Source organism: Zootoca vivipara, chromosome 3, assembly GCF_963506605.1.
Source record: "Zootoca vivipara chromosome 3, rZooViv1.1, whole genome shotgun sequence".
Lineage (NCBI taxonomy): Eukaryota > Metazoa > Chordata > Lepidosauria > Squamata > Lacertidae > Zootoca > Zootoca vivipara.
This window is the reverse complement of record NC_083278.1, coordinates 64,151,504-64,172,331: the sequence shown is the minus strand read 5'-3', so window position 1 is coordinate 64,172,331 and position 20,828 is coordinate 64,151,504. Positions and strand designations below refer to the sequence as shown.

The 20,828-nt window shown below is 40.7% G+C and overlaps 1 protein-coding gene across 3 annotated transcripts; it reads left to right on the top strand.

Moving 5' to 3' along the window:
- Positions 1–45: 45 nt before the first annotated feature.
- RMND1 (required for meiotic nuclear division 1 homolog) lies at positions 46–17,488 on the top strand. Of its 3 annotated transcripts, XM_035108759.2 has the most exons (13): positions 46–221; positions 700–792; positions 1,847–2,358; positions 6,563–6,671; positions 7,763–7,838; positions 8,791–8,830; positions 9,710–9,810; positions 10,673–10,779; positions 11,994–12,058; positions 12,155–12,231; positions 14,011–14,131; positions 15,769–15,885; positions 17,174–17,488. In XM_035108759.2, the coding sequence occupies exons 3-13, from the start codon at positions 1,861–1,863 to the stop codon at positions 17,204–17,206; spliced, it is 1,344 nt and encodes a 447-aa protein (XP_034964650.2). In that variant the 5' UTR covers positions 46–221; positions 700–792; positions 1,847–1,860; the 3' UTR covers positions 17,207–17,488. The 3 variants fall into 3 exon arrangements, with proteins under 3 accessions (XP_034964650.2, XP_034964648.2, XP_060128731.1); XM_035108757.2 differs by lacking the exon at positions 700–792; XM_060272748.1 differs by lacking the exon at positions 700–792 and having other exon boundaries at positions 1,816–2,358.
- Positions 17,489–20,828: the final 3,340 nt, after the last annotated feature.

The window sequence follows — 20,828 nt, the reverse complement described above, 5'->3', positions numbered from 1 at the left end:
GGCTCCCTTGTTCAACGGGCTTAGGGAGGAGGGGCGCTGAGCAAAGCAGCCCTTCAGGAGCAGGCGTAGGAGGCGACGGCGACCTTCATCGGCGCTCTTGGGCGGGGAATATGACGTCGCGCGTCAACCGCACAGACGGAGGGGGCGGGGCTGATTCTGTGGCTCCGCCGGCCCTCTGTGGAGTGAGCGGGTCCTCCTCCCACCTCGTGCTTCGGCGCCAGGTTGGTAAAAGGCTCCTGCGCGTGGAACTGGGTCTCCCTCTGATTGGATGGTGTTTGGGGCGCGCGCATGGGGACAGAGTACGAGGGGCGGGGGGGGTCATTCCTCCCGCACCCGTTTAAAATGTCCTAATCGGATACTGTGAGGGTCACCTGCGGCGGGTCGCCTCTTGCGCTCTAAATATGGTTCCCAGCAGAGTCCTTCCCCGCAACCTTCCGGTCTTGTTAGTGGGAGGAATGGAGGCGGTCTGAAGGCCCCTTAGCGTTCGTCTAGCATGAATGCGGGAAACGGTGTTGGTTTCACCCTTATTGTCACCTGTCACCTGGGCGCTGTGAGGGAGGGTTTCAGGGCGAGCCTGGGAAGATACTGAGGCCCTGCAGCTCCCATGATTCCTGGTCATTTGCCATGTATCCTGTAGTTCCTGGGGGCCCCGGAGTACAGCTTTTTCTGATCCAAATAATACTAATATGATTGGTGCAGGAATGGCCTGGCCTGAGGGAGAAAATTCTGCAGTGAAGGAAAGATTGGACCTGTTGAGATACTGTATGCGGCAGTTGTAGGGGGAACGATCATGTGAGTGACAGTCAAATGCAAGATAGACCATTAAGGCAGCACTTCTCAAGCTCTTGGAACTGGGGTTCTGCTTCTCAATTCCATTCCACCCAGCTCAGCGCTGACAATCTTTATGCAGAGGAGCGCCTAGCTCTTTCACACAGCTGTGTTTATGTGGCCTGAAGCTAGATAATATGGCAGTAGCTCCTCCATCTGTACATACATTGAGCAGAGCTGTAGTGCCAAGTCTCACCTGCAGGGATGAGAAGAAGTGGAAAGTGTCATATGATCATAGCTGTTAAGTTTTCCCTTTTCTCGCAATGAAGCCTATTCAGCATAAGGGAATTTCCCTTAAAAAGGGGGAGAACTTGACACCTATGCATTTGATCTTCTGTCACTATAATTTCATCTCCTCCTCACACCCCACAGCAAAGTTGTGCCATCTACTTGAAGGCAGAGGTGACTGAAATGCCAAACCTTCACTAGTGGACCCCAGCTACAGTAGGGCCATCCCCAAATAATTTTCCTTTAGGAGGTGCCCTATGCCACACCACAATCTAAGAATCTTAGACCTAGGGTCTAAGGAATACATTTTGACCTTATTCAGAGTACCATGCTATTCAATGTGTTTCAGTGTATGATATGTCTAATTTATTAGCTATCCTACTCCCTAGTTGGTGAAACTGAACTATCACTGTCTTAGTCATTGGCTGACTCACAGATTCTGTTAATATAGACTGCACTATTTGCCTTTGGCTAGTTAAAGTTATGCTACAAGGAAGAAAGATGCATCTCCCTGTTTGCCATTATCCAAACTTTAATATGTTTGAGAACAGATACTTTGACGAGAATATTCTGGTCTGGACCCATCTTTGGCCATTATGGTGCTGTGGTGGGTAAAGTAAATGCATTGCTGCAGTCTTCCTTGCTTGCTTCATTTGAAGCTGAGCCTATGAATGCAGAACAAGCCCTATCATTGATGTGATTGACTTGCTGTAGTGCAGAACTGTTTTTAATAAAATGATAAATATTGCTCCTTTTCAGAAAGTTGATGCACTATAACTCTCTCATTCAGGACACAGTGAAAAGATGGCAACTAAACTACTGAGATTCCTGGCTAGATCTTCACACAAAACAAGCCACTGCCAACACTTGCATAAATATGGGCTTTCAGCATCAAGCAACAATCTTCAATGGGTGTCAAGCAATTCTTTATTAGCGTGTAGATCCATCAGTAGGTGCATTCCAGAGGCAACAACTTCTTGCTTAAGCAGGCTTTGTGTGCAAGCCAAGGAATGGCACAGACCACAAGCTAATGTTCCTACTGCAGCAAAGACTGTGAATTATTTGGGTATGCATGTTTGTCCTCCACACAGGGAACAATTTTGTGCTCTTAAAAACACAAGTTTCAAGCACAATGCAAAGTGTATGAGAAAATTTACAGATATACCAAATAGACATTATTCAGTTTTATCAACTAGTAAAATTATGCCAAATCAACATATTTTGCCAGCTAAAAGGCTACCAAAAGCATCGAGGACCAAGCAGCCATCTAGAGCTAATCTGCCACTACTGTCTGAAACTGAGGTAAAGTATTAAAACTTTGAAGTGTAGTACTTATAACACTGAAGGGTTATGAAGACCAGAATAATGTTTCATAACAAGTATTATGCAGGAATGAGAAAACTACTGTCTTCCTAACAGTACAGGGTGGGGCAGCCTATGAAAGCATGAACTCTTTCTTGACCCAGTTCCCCAACTTCAGCTATGTCGATGACTACAGCCTAAGGAAGAGCATTCATGCACAAAGATGAGGTTTTCTTTTCTTTTTACTGAAGTCCCTTATGGCTCTTGTCATGTTACTTCTATTTTCATTCCTGCCTTAGTGGTGGCATTTGAGTGCTGTTGAAGATATGTTGCATCAGTTTTGGTGTGAGGGGGCTTGCTAGGCACAGTTTAAGAACCTCTGTGAATTGAAAATAATATTCACTTAAAATGCATGATAAAAACCCTAGATTGAACAAAAATGAACCTGCTTAAATTGTGAAAAGAAAACCAGTATTTGAATAGATGTGGCATTTAGATGTGGCAGCTGCTTCAGGGATAGGGAACTGAATCTGGATGGTGATCTGGATTCCTAATTTCCCCCAGCCCCTGCAGGCCAACTTGGACCGGTGGGCAGGAGCACCCACCTGTCAGTCACCTGCTATCATAATGACATCAGGTGATTGGTACCTATTAAATCTGTAAGGAGGTTGCTGTATCTGCCAATCAACTGACTAGTAGGTTTGGCAACCTCCTTTGAAGCTGTACTTTCAGCACCAAGCAGCTGATTGCTCCTTGGAGCTTGTCTTCAAAGAGGCTTGCTGAAAATACTGATTGGCTGACTGGCAGTTACAGAGAGCCCCTCTGAAATCTATGGGTCAAGTGGGTTGGCTGCTCTCTAGAAATTATCTTTAAAGAGCAGGCAGAAGGCTCTTCTAACATCAGAGATACCCCCTGCCTACTCTTTAAGAGTAAAAGGCAGCATTTCTACCTACAGTACCTTCATTCCAGCACTGAAGTGGGATGGAGAGAAATACAGCTGCTTAATCTGCAAAGTAAAAGGCAGTATTTTCAGCTACCTAGAGTGGACAGACATGGAAATGTTGGTTATGTGACTGCACCTGTGTGTGCACGTGTTTGTATGTGAGAGTGTATGAATGCATGTATGTCAGAGAGACAAGAGACCATCATGTCTAGTGAGAGTATGTATGTGCGTTGTGAAGGTGTGTGCATGGTGAGGGGTATGTTTAGAGTGTGTGTATACAAATGTGAATATATCAGCTATGCACGCCACTGGCATATAACCCTTAGAGGGGTGGTTGACCATCAATGCAGCCCTTGGGCCAAAGGACTTTAGTCACTGCTGCACTGTAGAGCACAGCTCTGAAAACCCTAGCTGGCTCGCAGATTGTATCAATATAGACTAACCATAAACTATGGTTACTTTTCTAGTCTCTAAACCAGGCATGACCAAACTTGCCCCCCCCCCTGTTTTGGGACTACAATTCCCATCATCACTGACCACTGGTCCTGTTAGCTAGGGATGATGGGAGTTGTAGTCCCAAAACAGTTGGAGGGCCAGGTTTGGCCATGCCTGCTCTAAACCATTCCTCTCTTAAACATCTGCAGTGAACCACACTGTGAAATAGGTATGAGAATTGTAGCTGGAATTGGTACCTGACAATATTTTTTTACCAGTCAGCTGAAATGTGCAAAAAGTGACTCTGAGCACAGGCAAGAATGCTTTTATCTTTCCACCAAACCTCTCCTGCTTCAAAGAAAGAGAAGGGCTTTCATCAGACAGAAGGCTTCCTCCCAGGCTGGAGTTCCTGTACTTTCCTATTTAGAAGCTACATTGCCTGCCCCCACCTCCCTTGCAAGTATCCTCAATACAGGAACTGAAGAATAGACACCCCATCCAGAAATAAAAGAAAACCACCATCCTTTCCAAATCAAGGATCTTTTTATAAAAATGTTTTCCCCACAGCTTACCAACTTTTTTTGGCCTTAGGCAGTACTTTTTTCCTTAAAAAATGTTTAGGGGTACTCTCATTTTGACTCAAGAAAATCACCATTTTATAGTTCAAATTGGGGGAAATAAATACAGTAAATGGACAGAAGTACAAAGATTTACAAAATGTTTAGGGGTATGCGTCCCCCCCGCGTCCCCCCAGAGAAAAAAAAGCACTGGCCTTAGGTAGGTTCTTTTTTTTTTGCTCCCTTCCTCAAAGACCATCGTTTGTTTTCATAATTGTTATATAGGGTGAAATTTCTGTGTAATTCATGATGCAATCTCCCAAGTGCTGCTCCTGGTCAAGTTACATTGCGACAAGTGTTGGTGTGTGTGTGTGTGTGTGAGAGAGAGAGAGAGAGAGAGAGAGAGAGAGAGAGAGAGAGAGAGAAAGTACATATTGTGCTATGTGGAATATGCTCTTAAGTTTCCATGTCACTGAAATGCAGGTTGGTTTCTGAAAACACTGATGTTTTAAACATACAAAACATTTGGGGGGTTGTAACACTGGTTAAACCACTGAGCCTAGGGCTTGCTGATCAGAAGGTTGGCGGTTCGAATCCCTGTGATTGGGTGAGCTCCCGTTGCTTGGTCCCAGCTCCTGCCAACCCAGCAGTTCGAAAGCACGTCAAAATGCAAGTAGATAAATAGGAACCACTACAGCGGGAAGGTGAACGGCGTTTCCATGTGCTGCTCTGGTTTGCCAGAAGTGGCTTTGTCATGCTGGCCACATGACCTGGAAGCTGTACGCCGGCTCCCTCGGCCAGTAATGCGAGATGAGCGCGCAACACCAGAGTCGGTCACGACTGGACCTAATGGTCAGGGGTCCCTTTACCTTTACCTTTAATTACACACAAGGGACCCAGGTGGCGCTGTGGGTTAAACCACTGAGCCTAGGGCTTGCTGTTCAGAAGGTCGGCGGTTCCAATCCCTGTGACAGGGTGAGCTCCCGTAGCTCCTGCCAACCTAGCAGTTCGAAAGCACGTCAAAATGCAAGTGGATAAATAGGAACCTCTACAGCGGGAAGGTAAATGGCATTTCCATGTGCTGCTCTGGTTTCCAGAAGCGGCTTTGTCATGCTGGCCACATGACCTGGAAGCTATACGCCGGCTCCCTCGGCCAGTAATGCGAGATGAGCGCGCAACCCCAGAGTCGGTCATGACTGGACCTAATGGTCAGGGGTCCCTTTACCTTTACCTTTAATTACACACAAATAAATGTTTTGCAGAGACCTTTTTCTGTTGCTGTGGTTTTTTCCATCTCAAAAATACAGAGCAAAGTGTCAGACATGGTGAAAGGGTAGGTTATTTCAGTGAAAGCTGCCACATGGTAAAATATTGTTCCAGAGATTGCACTGACTCAGACTATAGTACAGTACATAAAAACATTTGGAGTTACAAAATTTTCTCTTTCTTTGATGCAGAGCACCACCTGCTGGATGTTAATGTTGGATTTTTTGCAAGGGCAAATGTTAATCTTGACACACACCAGATAACAAAATATTTGTCAGTCACACATTTTTTAGATTATATGAAGTGTTGTAGTTGACCAAAAAATACTTTATTCCAATTACAGAAAATGAGAGTTATTTTTATAATGCTGCCTTTTTAAGGGGAGAGAAAGAAGGGGATAAAACGTTGTGGCAGTAATTTACTCAAGTACCATAGCTGCCAAGTTCTCCCTTTTTTTAAGGGAAATTCCCTTATGCTGAATAGGCTTCCTTGCGAGAAAAGGGAAAACTTGGCAGCTATGTCAAGTACTTCACTTGCAGCCTGGTTTTATTTATTTGGAATTGAATCCTACAAAATCTGTTGGGTTTGCACCCAACTAAGTTTGTATAGGATTATAGCCATATTGCATTTGAATTTTTTGCATCTCTCTAAACCCCTGCAAACTCCAGGATGCTTCCAGAGGGCCTGCTCTGGGTCTTGTTCAACAGGCAAAATGAATAAATAAGCCTATTGCAATATCTTAACACATGGAATCTTATACCATGGTATTCATGAAAGGCTTGCAGTTTGAATCTTAATTCTAGGATTTGTGAAGCACAGTGATTTTAACCATTAGCAAAATGCTAGGATAGCGCTCCTAGTATTTGTGTGACATTTGCATTTTGATACCAGGGGTCATAGAACAGTCGAGTGTATCACAGTGCTGGTGAATAAGCCAAATAAATGTCCTCTAAATATATCACTTGATTGTTTTCTTAAACTAAACTTTGTTCCTTTGGCACAGGATCTGCTGCAGTGCACAGCCTTTGCAACAGCAGATGAATATAATCTTGGTACCCTATGCCATGATCTGACGTCATGTGGCTATGTTGAAATAACAACATTACCTAGAGGTAGACCTCTGAACAGTTTGCCCCTCTTCTGTTGAATGCATGGAACACAGTTCCTCTTAGTAATAAAACTGCAGTGTTTATATCAATTTATCTGTGGAATTATCACCTTGTAAAATTCTCTTTCAAAACTTTCTGAACAGAAATGTGTCTTGAACATGCCCCATTGCATGCTGTAATGTGGCTTAGCTGCTACTGCACCAAAAACATACCTATTTAATATTTCTAATGCTATGAAATGAGATAAACACTTTAAATACTTAGAAGCGCATTGGCATAACATTTTCCTGTGACCTGTTCTTCGTGGTAATCCTCTCCACTTTCTTGTATATTTTCTGATATTTTTCCTGAGCTGTTTAAATTCATAAGAGCAATTTGGTAGACAAGCATTATAAAGTAATATGGTGATATGTCATGTATTTATTACATGAGTAAACTGAGGAAGGGCCTTGTATAACGGCTTATTGATTCTTAAATTGAGCATAAATTGTCACTCTAGATCAGAGGGTAAAACAATACCACTGTTGAACATACTTTTATTTGCAGATGTTGACAGCATTTCTTTTCATCAATGCCTGTAGTTCTTTAACCTGAAAATAGCACTTGTACACATGCACAAGTGAAAAGGAAAAATTGCCATGTATATTCTGCATGCAATAGAAGTACTCCTATTCACACCTCCAGCCATCCTAGAGCATGAATTCTGTAATGCTCTTGGAAGCGCTGTACTGCAAACTTCCTCTGCTGGGCTATATAGTGCTAAAGGGCTTGAGGCTTAGGTGTGGAGCTGTAAGAGTACTTCAAACCCCTAATTCTGTTTTCAGTATACTAGGAGCTGTTATGGACTCAAGCAGGCCAAATCTCTCTCTCCCCACATCAGCAAGTGGTACCCTTAACATTTCAAAGGTTCTGAAATAGGACTATATTAAATGGACACATGCAGTGCAACCCGGTAGTTTTACTTACCGGTAGATGTAATCACCACAGTTCTCAGTGGGGTTTAGCCCAAATAAATTATATGTGGGGTTGCAGGGTTTTTAATACTGTTTCTGTGTCTCAGAATATGATTCCAAGTATGCTTTCTTGTAAACAAGATGCAGCAAACGTTTTGGTGATTGGTACAGAAAGCTCAGCAAAAGAATATGATCCCGGAATGGTTTTTTTCTTCAGGTAAGTGATGCCCAACAATAAAGTGCATGTGAACTAAAAAAAATATTGTAACACAAATTAAAATGATAGGTTTTATTGCTTAGCTCGATAGCAACTCTGGGACTTGGGCTTCAAAAGGCCTTAGCCCCCAAGCAACTACAGATCTTTCCCTCTCCCTCTTTGCTGTAATGAAGGGGGCTGGGGTGGCAGCACTCAAAGGCTGCAATCTTCCCTAAGGCCATCAGCTATACACAAACTCCAGAGTAATTCCCAATGAGTACAGGGGCAGGGACTGACAATTGCAATTTCATGCCTTTCCAGATACAGTATGTACTGTATAGAATTGTACTATATGATGGCTAGCCTCTGTGCTCTTTATATTTTTTTGAGAATAAATAATTGCAACCATTTAAAAGTTTTTAAGAAGCTATTTAATATTTTCTGAACCCTCAATAAACACACCATAACCATAGTAATTGGTTAATTGATCACACTTGAAACCAGATAACTAAGATTTAAAATTTTGGATGAGTTGAGGAGTGTAGGATTAACTGTCTATTTTCAGTCAGCGTCAGTTTCACATCAGTACAGTCATAAATTGATTCCATCCTGTTTCTGCCTTATTCTGGATTTTTTTAAAAAAAGTCCATTAAAAACTGTATTTACTACATACGTATTTTTTAATCACAAAATATTATTTAAATATGTATTTTCCCCTCAGTAAATGTATCTGTATGTTTCTGAGCCAAGTATTGCCACTAAATTTGAAGAAGTATAAAATCTTAAAGTATAATTTTGTTTTGATTGTGTATTAATTTGGGTGTGAATTATGTCAGTTCACCTAAAGTGGACCAAACTAAATTCTTCTCCATCCTTATCTAGAATAGAGTCTTTCTTCTTGCCAAGAAATACATATGTAAGCGTGAAACATAATCTGTGCTGCTAACACCACCTTGGAATTCTGTTCATACAGGGAAGGATCTGTTGTGTTCTGGAATGTTGAAGAAAAAACAGTAAGTGGAAGCCAAATTTTATGAGTTAAACTCCATTGGTCTTTGCAGTTCCACGAAATAAATGGTTTGGTTAGATTTAAGTGTAGATTTAGCAAATGCTATTAATGTATCTTTTTACATTTTACAGTCTAATTTTTCAGTTTTTTAAAAAATTGTATATGAAGGGCAGTGGGAGTTTTTGTCCCATGTCTTTTGATGCTTTTATTATTATTTTTAAACTAAGTTATTCACAATGATGTATTTCTGCAAGTTGTTATTTGAGAATAAAGACAATGTTGTCAGTGTAGAAAATTGTAGGAAATCGATGAGATGAAACAGAGGATATTATGGGTCATGGCCATGTGCAAAGTAGAGCCAGACTCTGAGAGGAGTTACATTTTGCCTTTGCAAACACAGATTCCAACATCTGTGCCTAGCAAAGTAACAGAAATGTGGTATCACAGGTTGCTTGAAGTGGGAAAATAGTAGGAGGCAGGGATGCTTAACCTCTCTCACACCTACCATTTTAGACTTCCCTCGCACACCCTCCTCTTTTTAAGGTTTATTCTTCTAACGGGCTTGCTTCCAGTGTCAGAGCCCAGATTAAGAAAAAAAACCAAAAACTGCCCGAGACCATTTTCTGGGGGAGGGATTGAGAGATGGGAAGTGTGAAGCATCTCCTCTACTAGGTCAATTCTCCCTTGTAAGTATTCCTCTCTCTGCCCCTGTATTTGCATTGTAAGGAAAAGCTGGAGTTGTTTTCCTTGTGATGTGCAGTTCCACCCTCCCTCTCCATGGTATTTCAAAACTGGCTGAAGGCACCATGACTATTAGCTTGCGGGTTTATATGATGACCTCCTAGCATTTGTCAGCAATTTTAATATGCAGGATCTTTTCTAGATGAAGAATATCATGCAAATGCTGGAAGGGCATGAAATTCAGCCATACGAAGTTGCACTTGTTCACTGGGAAAATGAAGAGATGAACTACAGATTAGGAGAGTAAGTGTTTGTACGTCATCAAGTGCTAGTTTCTGTGCAATTTATCTTCTTGCATATATTTGTTTCCTGAAAACATTGCTAAATATTTACACTACTCTGCCAGCTTGTTTAGACTGCCCATAATCTTTGTAATAAAGCTGCATTTGGAATTCCTTTGCAAAGTAAGAAAGTATTGCCATTGCCATCTTTGAGACAGGGAGCACAAATAATATTACTTAAATAATAATAATAACTTTTAGGGAACTGGGGACCACTGCCTCTCGTAATGAGGTGTTAATAACTTCATTGGCCCTACTTGCTGGCCCCTCCCTGCTAGACTTTATAAGCCACAAGGGGCATGGATCAGCAAGCGATTGCACACATCCAACCAGTATCTTCAATCTGCACCAACTGACACTCATTCCAAGATAAATGACCCTTAAGAATCACCTGCACTAACTGTTAAGAGAAAGTAATGATGGATGCAACTGATCTTATCCTCAGAGTGCCTCAGAAAGGAATTACAATGGGCCACTGAGAGTTCTATCGCCTCAGTCAAGCCAGCATATATACTCGGCCCTTTAAAAAAAATCCACAAATAACTTGCTAAGCAGCTTCTGAAACTTTCTGTTAATGTGAATTGTTTTTCTTGTTTGACAAATACAGTAGAGTTGAAAAAGAAGCTCAACAAGTCTGAAGTTTTCTTCCATTGTCTGTGACGGGAACTAAGCATGTTCTTAGGTGCTCTGATTTGTTTTTGGTTTTTTTACAAGTACTGTATAGTATAGCTAGTTCCTATGTGTCATGGATTTATACTAGGCATATTCTATTTTGGTGCTTATGGTCAATTAAAGTATTAAAGTATTCCTTTTGCTCTTTACAGAGCGCAGTCAAAACTTCATAGAGGAGAAATCCTGATAAATTCAGAAATAGATCCTGACGAAGTTACACTAGAGAAGTTTGCTTTTTCAAATGCTCTTTGCCTTTCTGGTAAGTGATATATTGCATCAGGCTTTCTAAGCAGCTTTTTGCATCAGAATTTGGGGTGTGTAGCACGTGCTGCGAAATTTCCCCCCCAAAGTGTTACCTAAAATGTGTTTATGAGGAAAGCTTGGGAATGTGCGCCAGAGATAAGTTATATAAAGTAGTATTACTTCTGTATGATGCAAAGAACTTGAGAGGTGAACTTCAGAGATCATTACAGAGGTGCGCTGATAAAGTATCCTTAAAATGTGTGTTGCTTATGTCTGTTCTGGACAATTCCTTCTTGATATCAAATTCAAATGATAAGCAATTTATTGAGTTACTTCTGGAGTTCAGTGCCACAAAAAGCAATTTAGCTTTGCAGGAAGTAGCCTAAGGCTAATACCGTAATTTGTGGTGGGGACGATTTAGATTGGTAGTTTAGCACCTGCTACCTGCTGTCACTTCTAGAATCAAACCTGGAGATCCCTACTCCATTGCTGTTTTAAAGTTTGTTTTTAATTCCCAACAACTGGGAAGTCTGATTGCAAGTCTCCCACCTGACATCTGTTTTGGCCCTCAAGCATGCATTTTTAGATTTCTAGCAAATACATCATATGCCGAATTTTTCCGTTTATTGGACGAGGTTTCTTGACTCAAAAATAATGTCAAAAAATTGGGGCCGTCCAATACACGGATAGTAGCATGGGGGGGGAGCGGCACGCCACCAGCCAGCCATTTGGCGGAAGTGCTACTTCCCCGATGCCACAGTGAGTGATCTGGGGGGTGTTTCCTGCCTGCAGCTACGTGGGGGTTGGGGGAGAGAATCTGTGCGTTGCCAGCCAGCTCGTTGGCGGGATTGCAACTTCCCCCAATGCTGCTGTGTGCAGCGCGCGCTTCCTGGGTTGTTTCCCACATGTGGCAGCATCAGGGGAGGTTGCGCTCCCACCGACCGGATGGTTGGTGGGAGCACAAATTCCCCCGATGCTGCTCTGCACGGGAAATGATCTAGGGAGTGTTTCCTGCCCACAGCTGCGTGGGGGGAGAGGCTCAACAACTTTGGGCCATCTCCCCTAATTTTCCTAAAATTGAGTCCCACAAAATGGGAGGGGGGTCCTTATACTTGGGGGCGTCTTACAGACGGAAAAATATGGTAATTGAAAGTAGGGATTTGGTTTTGTGAAAACATTAAAGGGCAGTGAACATGAATAATAAATCTCTTGTACTTTTCCCTAATGTAGTGAAACTGGCAATTTGGGAAGCATCATTGGATAATTTTGTAGAATCTATCCAGTCAATACCTGAGGTATTCACTACTTCATTGGTCTTATGTACTATTATTAAATGGAGCTATTTGCAACATATATTTGTTCTTAATGTTTTACTACTATCTTTTTAACAGATACTAAAGTCAAGAAGGAAGGTGAAGCTCTCTCATGCTGATGTGATGCAGAAAATTGGGGAATTATTTGCGTTGAGGTATCTTCATTATAACAAGGAAACTTAACAATTCCCAGGGCACTTTGCTGTTATTTATTTCATTTATAAATTGCTTCCCATAAGGCATCCTGAAGCAGTTTACAATATATTTTGATCCTTCACTTCCAGCCACCTTCGTTTTCTACACCCTGCTTTTGCTACCAACAAGGTTATTGGTTCACTTTTGAGAAGCAAAACTGCCTATAGAAATCTAGCATCGTCTTTTTAAAGATATCCTAAGCTCACACCCAAAGTCAAACCTACCATTTGCAAGCGGATAAATTTAGGGCACCAAGGATTAGAAACAAAAATGTTAAATACAGTAGAACAACACAATGCAGTCATGTCTCTTTCTGCACTCCCCAATTAGCACCATATTGTCTGAACACTTGGAAATATGTACCCTGTTAATTGGTGTTTATTAAACATGAAACTAGAATCTTTATTTGAATGGAAATCCTATTGAATAACATTATGGATTTATTATAAAAGTTTTTAAAGCTACAGTGTATGGTGCAGCTGCATTTAAGCCTTCATATGTGATAAGAGCATAAGCAAGTGTGCCTGTTATAACCTTGACAAGTTCTGTATTTTCCCCAAATCCTGTTTCTAGGAATGTCTGTTACAGACCTATATGATTTGTGAAGGGTAACTGTAAATAAAGCTTAGATCAGCTGCTGAGAGCAGGGAATCTCTTTTTGTTTAGAGATGGGAGATAAGCCCCAAATCCTTTAATCATTAAGGATTTAGAAGTACCATTGGGAAGTACTAATCATGAGAAGTCCTGCTGCAGGAACAGGTCTTAACCAGAGAGCAGGATTGTTGCCATATTTTATTGGTAGGGTAGGGTAGTCAAGGAAAAAAAGCACTTCAGTAAAAAAAAGTTGTTTGTCAAAAAATAATGGGCAGAATTCAGTGTCTTGCCATTCCAAAAGTTCTATCTGCAAGCATATTAGTGTGCCAGACAGAACAATTCCCTTGTCCCCTCATGTGCTTTTCTGAAGCTTCTCCTGCACCAATGGGGGGGCATGAGGAGGGGGGAGCCCTGTTGCATAATCCCTTCTGCAGGACTTCCACTGACAGGATTCATTAGGTGAATCCCACCCAAATTCTTAATTAATTTTGTACCTTTTAAAAGTAATTAATATTTATTTTTTAAATTTATAGTTCTAAAGGATATGTATCCCGCTGATGCCCTCAGTTTTATATTTTTATATTTTTATGTATCCCTCTGATGTCTTCAGTTTTATATTTTTTTATATTTTTATGTATCCCTCTGATGCCTTCAGTTTTATATGTTTATCTTTGTATTGAGAAATGTTTTTGTTCTGACTATCGGTCGAATAAAGTATAAAGTAAGTAATTTATAGTTCATCCTTCCTCTCAAAGAAGCCCATGAGGGAATATGGAAATCATCACTTTGTTTTGAGTGACCAACAGAGCCTTCATAGAGCCTTCATGGTTTGGCACAAAAATGAGCCTGAAATACCTTTTTCACTGTGATAAAATCATATTTTCCTGGTGTGAGGCACACCATAGGTTGCCATTTTGTTGGTACTGTAAAATTATTATTTTTCTTCAAGCCAGGGAAGTGGCTGTAGAATGTGATAGAAAAATGGATTGTGCGGGCCTGAGAGTTTTCCAGTGCTTATTCATTTTGCGTCAAACCATGGTTTGGCATTACATCTGAACCACCTAGGTAGAATTATTAACTCAAATTAGGAAGGAAGAACCACCCATAATTGCTCTGAATCTATGTATTTACCTACCTTTTCTCAGGCACCGCATAAATCTGAGTTCTGATCTGCTGATGACTCCAGATTTCTATTGGGATAGAGAGCATCTTGAACAGTTATATGATCAAACTTGCCAGTTTCTCAGCATTAATCGCAGAGTTAAGGTAGGTACACAATTCCAGCTTTCCTGCCTCAGCAAAAACTTCAATTTTTGTCAATTGTTCACAGATTGGTTCTCCTCAAAGAAGTCTTAAACTTTTCATGCTTCTCCATTTTCTTCTTCTGTTTTCTTGGTCACCTTGGTCGTGTGTGCCACCTTGGGCTTCTTGGAGGAAAGGCAGGACATAAATTTAAGTAAATAAAGGCACTTGATGTGTACCAGTATTTCATTGTTGATGAGCAAGAATATGGGCATGGACTCAAAGTGACCCACATGTAGTTAGAAGATACTTCTGCCTAGTATTGGCTGGGGGATTATTGATTCTTCCTACTTCACAGGGTGTATACTACCCTCTTTACAGGCCATTCCAGAGGGCCCACCAAATTTTGGGAGCAGCTTTTCTAGGAGCAAAAGGCTTCCATGGGGCAGTGCACATGCAGAACATTACATGGTTTGGGGCTTCATGCCATTAATTTTAAACAAAAAAAAACCCCAATCCCTGTAGTAAACTGGTATTCTGTTTGCTTTCTTAGCAAGGTGAACTAACTATTTAAAAATCTTCTCTCTTTCTCTTGGGTAATATGTTCAGTTTTTCCCATTCCTACTCAGAGCTGGCTTGCTGGTATTGTATTTAATTTTGTTAATTGCGGTATAGTTTTCTCATATAGCAAACTCATCCCCCATTTTTATTATCTCTTCCCCAGCATGATCAGTCCTTCCTACGAAGCCAGGTTTTCTCTCCTAAAGGATTATTAATCTGCTTATAACAATGAATCTTTTGACAATCTATTAACTGCTGTTCCTGCTGATAGGTGTGGCTCCTTAGCTGTCTGTGAAAACTCTGGCAGGCCTGTACAAGTCTTGCATTAGTGAGTTTCTCCGATTCCTATGCGGCTGGTATTTGGTTTGAAAAAGGGTCTTCATTGGTAAGAACTAGGAGCCTAATGAGAGGTTCACTCTGTATTATGTAAACAAGGTTTTGAGGAAGTGCTGATTTTTGCCCTTCAAGTCATAAGAGTCCAAAATTGCACTTTTTGCTAAAATGCATTTGAAAGGAGCATTATTTTGAAAATATGTTGCACAGTTAGGGCAGTCCAGCTTGATTGTCACTTGATTGAACAGGCAGGAGGGTTTGATGGAGATATGAGAGGAATGCAGTCATTTCCAATTCATCCTTCATGATTTGCAGCTATCCCATGCTTATGCACACATGCATGTAGGGGAGGAGAAATTATAGTTCAGTTAAGTCTATGGGAATCCTTTACAAGTTGGTGCTTTGCACTGGATTGAGTTGGATTTTGCCTTCATTTTCCATTACTTAAACCCAGAACTTTAGAAACTGTTCAATTTTAGTAACTCTTAATGAACAAAGTTCCAGCTGATGTCATTGTGGTCTAATATTTGTAAACCACTGTTCAATAAATCTGCTAACACTGAGATGTCAAAACTCCTAAGACTAACTTTATGGTGTTGGGTGCTCTGCTGCATTCATTAATAGAAACATCAGTTCTGATATAGTTCTTCAAACTTCAGTATGTTCATTAAGCCCCATTCAGTGGATAAGCTGTTTAGGTGATACGGTAATACCTTGAGCAAGTTGTTTACCCAAGGATTTCTGAAGTATCAGTTCCTCTATTGCAGGTGGTGAATGAAAAGCTCCAGCACTGCACAGAGCTGACAGATTTGATGAGAAATCATTTGAGTGAAAAACATGCTTTGCGTTTGGAGTGGATGATTGTGATACTCATCACCATAGAGGTAAGTCTGCAACAATGTGCTGCTGTGCAGTGTTAGTATGAACTTAACAGCTTTGTTGAAACAAACATGCCTTGAGCTCTTTCCTTGTGAGTACAATCAGTATATCACTTCCTATAATGTTAGCAAGTTCGCTGAATCATGTCTCGATGAAATTTCAATTTAATTAAACATGATGCGGGCAAGTTGAGGAGAAGTTTGTAAATATCCTCTAGGAATTTATGTAGATATAGCACTCTCTAGTGTTCAAAATGCTTCACACACATTATTATTTCGATGATTCTGGCTACAGAACTATAAAGTAGGCCAGTATTATCCCTAAATTAAAAATGCTGAACTGAAACTGAGAGATTAGGGACTTTGATTAAATGAGATTTGAACAAGCAACTTGGCCACCACACTGCACCAGCATAATTTTTACCTATATGAAAGAAGAAATCAAAATTAGTCATCTAGGACTACTTCACATCACAAAATTACATCATGGGATGGTATGTAACCTGCATGTAGTTCAAGTGCCAAGTGTATTCATGGCTGAGTTTACATGCCCTGGAAGCCACGTTACATTGTCTACACTGTTTTCTATGTGACATGAAGCATTCCTAAATTGAGAATACATATTGAGCTATAATTCCTTCCTTCCTGTTACTGGAATTTGTGTACTTTCTTTTTTGCAAACTACAAATGCATTTGGTTTCTGGGGGCAATCAACAGCAGTTACACCTGTTAAGTTACACCTGTTAATGGCTGGGAACTGTTCCCTCCAGTTAAGGAACTGCTATGTGCAAAATCAGAGCCCCGGTCAGCCTCCACACACTGAGGTGCGAGGGCAAAGCAAAAGACTTGGAATAGCAACTCAAGTAGTACCTGCTGATGAAAGGAGCTGTTCAGTGACCACCTTTTAAAGTCAGTGTCTGAAAGAGGGCTGCTATCCTGTCATCCTATCCCCTCCCCACCTGCCTACCTCTGACTTACAGAGGCCTTTGCTTGCATAAATAGTGCTGTTTCTTTATCTTTCTAGCCACCAAGCTTATATGGGTGAGTGAGCAACATTAGAATCTTCCGTCACTCTTATGAAAATGTTAGCCATCCCTTTGCCTTAATTCACTTTTAGCTGCTGAACAGATTGCTTGTGCTGGAGTAAGGGGCCCTATTTGTATTAGTTAGCTTTAGGGTGTTTTTTTAAAGGGTGATTTTAAATATCACTGTAAGGAACAGTTTGGAGCAGTTGACTTTCATTACCAATAAAAACACTTTGAAAAAATATAACAAAATTGTATTTCTTTTGCAGGTCATGTTTGAACTTGGCAGAGTTCTTTTCTGATAACTTGTGAATGATAAGAGAAGTTTGAGAAGATTGTGAAGATAATCCCAACAGAAGAGAAGTTTGAGAAGATTGTGAAGATAATCCCAACAGCCTTGTGTTTGCTGGACTTTAGCTTTATTCTTCACACTTCTGAAAAGTTCAAGTGTCATAATAAATGTATGGACACTTGCTGCTAACGAAACAATATAATTCACTGAGGTTAGAACAAAGCTTGACTTGGGGGTTGTTTCCAAGAAATCATGGTTCAGAGTATATTGATCCTTTAAGATACCTTTTTTTTAAGAAAGCAGACAACCAAAGACTGGCTTACTAAAGCTGCATCCACACTTGCAGTTTTTTTATCTGCTGTATAGCAGGAAATTATGTAATGATGCAGTAGTCTGTGCCATGTAAAATAAGGCTTTTATATGGGTTATGTCTCACTGTGTGGTGTGTATTTTGCCACAACAGTGACACATATGCCAGAATTGAGGGAAGCGTTTCCAGTATTGTACTACTGTGTATGTGGGGAATAAGTTATCCATAGAAAAATAAGTGTTGGGAGAAAAATAGGCTGAACTCTTTTCCCAAACATGCTAATTTGTTTTGTGCAGTTTTTTAAACAGGGAAGGATTTAAACATGTTATCCCCTGTCTGCAGCATACGTAGGAACAGCTCAGGAAAAACACGTCCATGTTACGCTGCTAAGTATAAACTGGCTCTTGGCCTAGGCCAAAAGTAGGAGCCCAAACCGATGAACTAGTTCAGACTTGAAACTGAATCCATAAAACAGAAAAACCAGTAACTGTCCCAGGAAGTTAGGAGGTTCTTTTGAGGAAAAAGGACTCATAAAGTGAGTTATCATGCATTTATCTCAGCTCCCCCCACCAAGCACAACCTGTTTCTTTCCGATTATTTTGCTGTCCTGATCTAAATAAACAATATTCAAATTTGGAATTACCCCAAAATTTCTTTCCAGATGATGCACTAAATATGACGGACTGTTCAATCAGAAGCACCTAGCTAGTTCAGATTGACTTTAATGTACTTCTCCAAGGAGCAACAGACACTTATCAAGTTTGCTTGTGGGAGATTTCAAGTGGGACTAATAAATGTGTAGGCATAAATTTCTTCAAAATGTTTAATGTCTTAGTCCTACTTGAAATCTCCAACCAACAGACTTTGTCAAAGTGAAAACATGGGAATAGGGTTTTCTCCACTGTGGCACCCTATGGACCTTCACCTAAGAGTTTGTTTCCCTGCACAAATATTCCGCTGACAGCTAAAGGCCTACTTGTTTATCTGGATCTTTGGGGAAGGGTGAAAATGGCTGATGACATGTTATTCCTTGTCTGTACTGTGAATTATGTATTTTAAATTGTTTTGCTGATACTATTTTGTATCCCTTCAAGATTTTAACTGCCTATCTATTTGTTGCCCTGGAATCCTAAAGGAAGTGTGCAGTCAAATTATAGTTAATAGTAATAAAATATTTCATCTTTTTTTCCTAAGCCAGTAGTTATCAAACTTTGTGCTTTTGTGCATTTTGAAGTACTTCCATTATTGATTATCTGCTAATCAACTTCACTGGGTGTTTCCAATTCTTTCTATTAAAAATATAGGGGGGAAATTGCTTCATCATTCCAACTGTTCATGTTGTTGTTGTTTAGTCGTTTAGTCGTGTCCGACTCTTCGTGACCCCATGGACCAGAGCACGCCAGGCACTCCTGTCTTGCACTGCCTCCCGCAGTTTGGTCAAACTCATGTTCGTAGCTTCGAGAACACTGTCCAACCATCTCGTCCTCTGTTCATAGTTTTCCATGAACAGAGTTTTCCATGAACATTACAATGCTCTGTTCATAGTTTTCCATTATTATTTTTTTGGTGCTTGGTTGTTTTTTTCCTAAATGGAAAAACCCCAAACTTGTATTTTTATTATAGAAAGGCATCCTTGATCATTTCACATGCCAATCCGTTCTTCAGCTCTATATCAATTTTAATATGAGCTGACCAGAACAGTCATTGTTTTAAACAAGTGAACACTGTGCTCTGGGGGAAGGGGTAAGTGGACATCAGCTCTCTGAAACAGTGCAGATGGCATAGGTGGCTGCAGGGAACCAGTGAAAATGGTCTCTTCTGCCTACAGCAGGAAGCAAAGATTGCGTCTGCTGAATCAGTCCTGGCAGTGAAAGGATGTTTGGCGCAATCCACTATGCCAGGAGTGGGCAATTCCCCCCCCCCTCAAGTGTCACATACTACTTTGGAGGTAGGGGAATGTGATTGTGTTTGTGTGTGCATGCAAGAAATGGTTGTGGTAATATATATTTCTTCCTCTTCTCAGTGTTTTCTCTCATCACAACACGGTACAAGTATGGGGAATACAAGCTAGATACCGTAGTTCTAGAGGACACACAAAAGCAGGCTGAGGGTGGCCCACTCCAGCAGTACGCCCACCAAAAACAGCATTTACATGGCAAAATCTCCCTGCTGTAGTGTTCTAAGTACACTTGCAATTTGATAGGTTATTACGAGCTTCTCCCACCACCACTGGTAGCCAGTCATTTGAAGAGGGAGCTGGGAAACACTCATCACAATGCTTCATTGCATGCTGAGTACCTAAAATGCTACATGAGAGGGAGAGAACAAGGGCACCATTTTTGGTAGCATACCACCAAGACTTGGTGTGTGCTTGTTTTTCTTCTGGTCAAGTGAAATGACAAACTTCTGTAGGGTGTGTTGCTAGTACATGACATGTTTAAAACATTCTAATAATCTCATTTTACACTTCATGTAGCACTCAAAAGAATTTGATTACCTGTATGAAATGCATCAGAACTGCTTCATAGTGGGTTGAACAAGTTACTGAACCACTTCTGAAAGGCAACATGAACTGGAAATAAGCAGTTGAATGATGAAATTTGGGTTTATCAACCTGGGTAGCAGCTTTGATATGCTTCAAATTATCCTGAATCTAATCCCTTTTCTTGCTTAATGATGGGACACTTGACTGTTCTTAAAGGGGGATCTTCAAAGAGAGATCAGAGACTCCACTGAAGTACAACTTATCAAAAGGTTCAGTTCTATCATTTATGGGTTGAATTGGAATAACAGGGTTTTAATTACACAACATTTGTATTTTACAAGTGCCAGAACGTGTGTCCTTGTCAACAGTGCTTTATGGTCACAATCTACTTTCTGAATTACATATCAAATGCTAACTGCATTTTTAAGCAACTATTAAGCAGTGTTATTTAACATATTGAAGTAACAGATTCTGGTTTCAGATTGATTACAGTACATGGGTTACTTGAGATCAGGCCCCCTTGATGGGCTTCCCGCAGGTATCTGGTTTGCCAGTGGAGATGGTGGACTAGATGGGCCTGATCCAGGCTCATCTTTTATTCTGTAGTGAGGTAAACGAAGTCCGTAAAACAGACTTCTACAAGTGTGTTTTTACTAACTTTGTCCACAACTGTATTGTTTGTGTTCATATAACAACCACGAATTCCTTAATTCCAGCAAGTGTGAAGGGAGGAAAATTCTGCCCAGGTTTCTAAACGTATTTTAGTTTGGCAGCTGGGGCAATGGATTAACCAGTAACAGGAAGAGAAAATTATTCTACTTAATGGCGAATATATGG

Bases quoted from the DNA above. Each gene is read 5' to 3' on its own strand.
- RMND1 (XM_035108757.2), top strand. From the start codon at position 1,861: ATGGCAACTAAACTACTGAGATTCCTGGCTAGATCTTCACACAAAACA. The intron at 8,831-9,709 runs GTAAGTGGAAGC...GATCTTTTCTAG, and splicing joins GGAATGTTGAAGAAAAAACA to ATGAAGAATATCATGCAAAT. The intron at 14,132-15,768 runs GTAGGTACACAA...CCTCTATTGCAG, and splicing joins GCATTAATCGCAGAGTTAAG to GTGGTGAATGAAAAGCTCCA.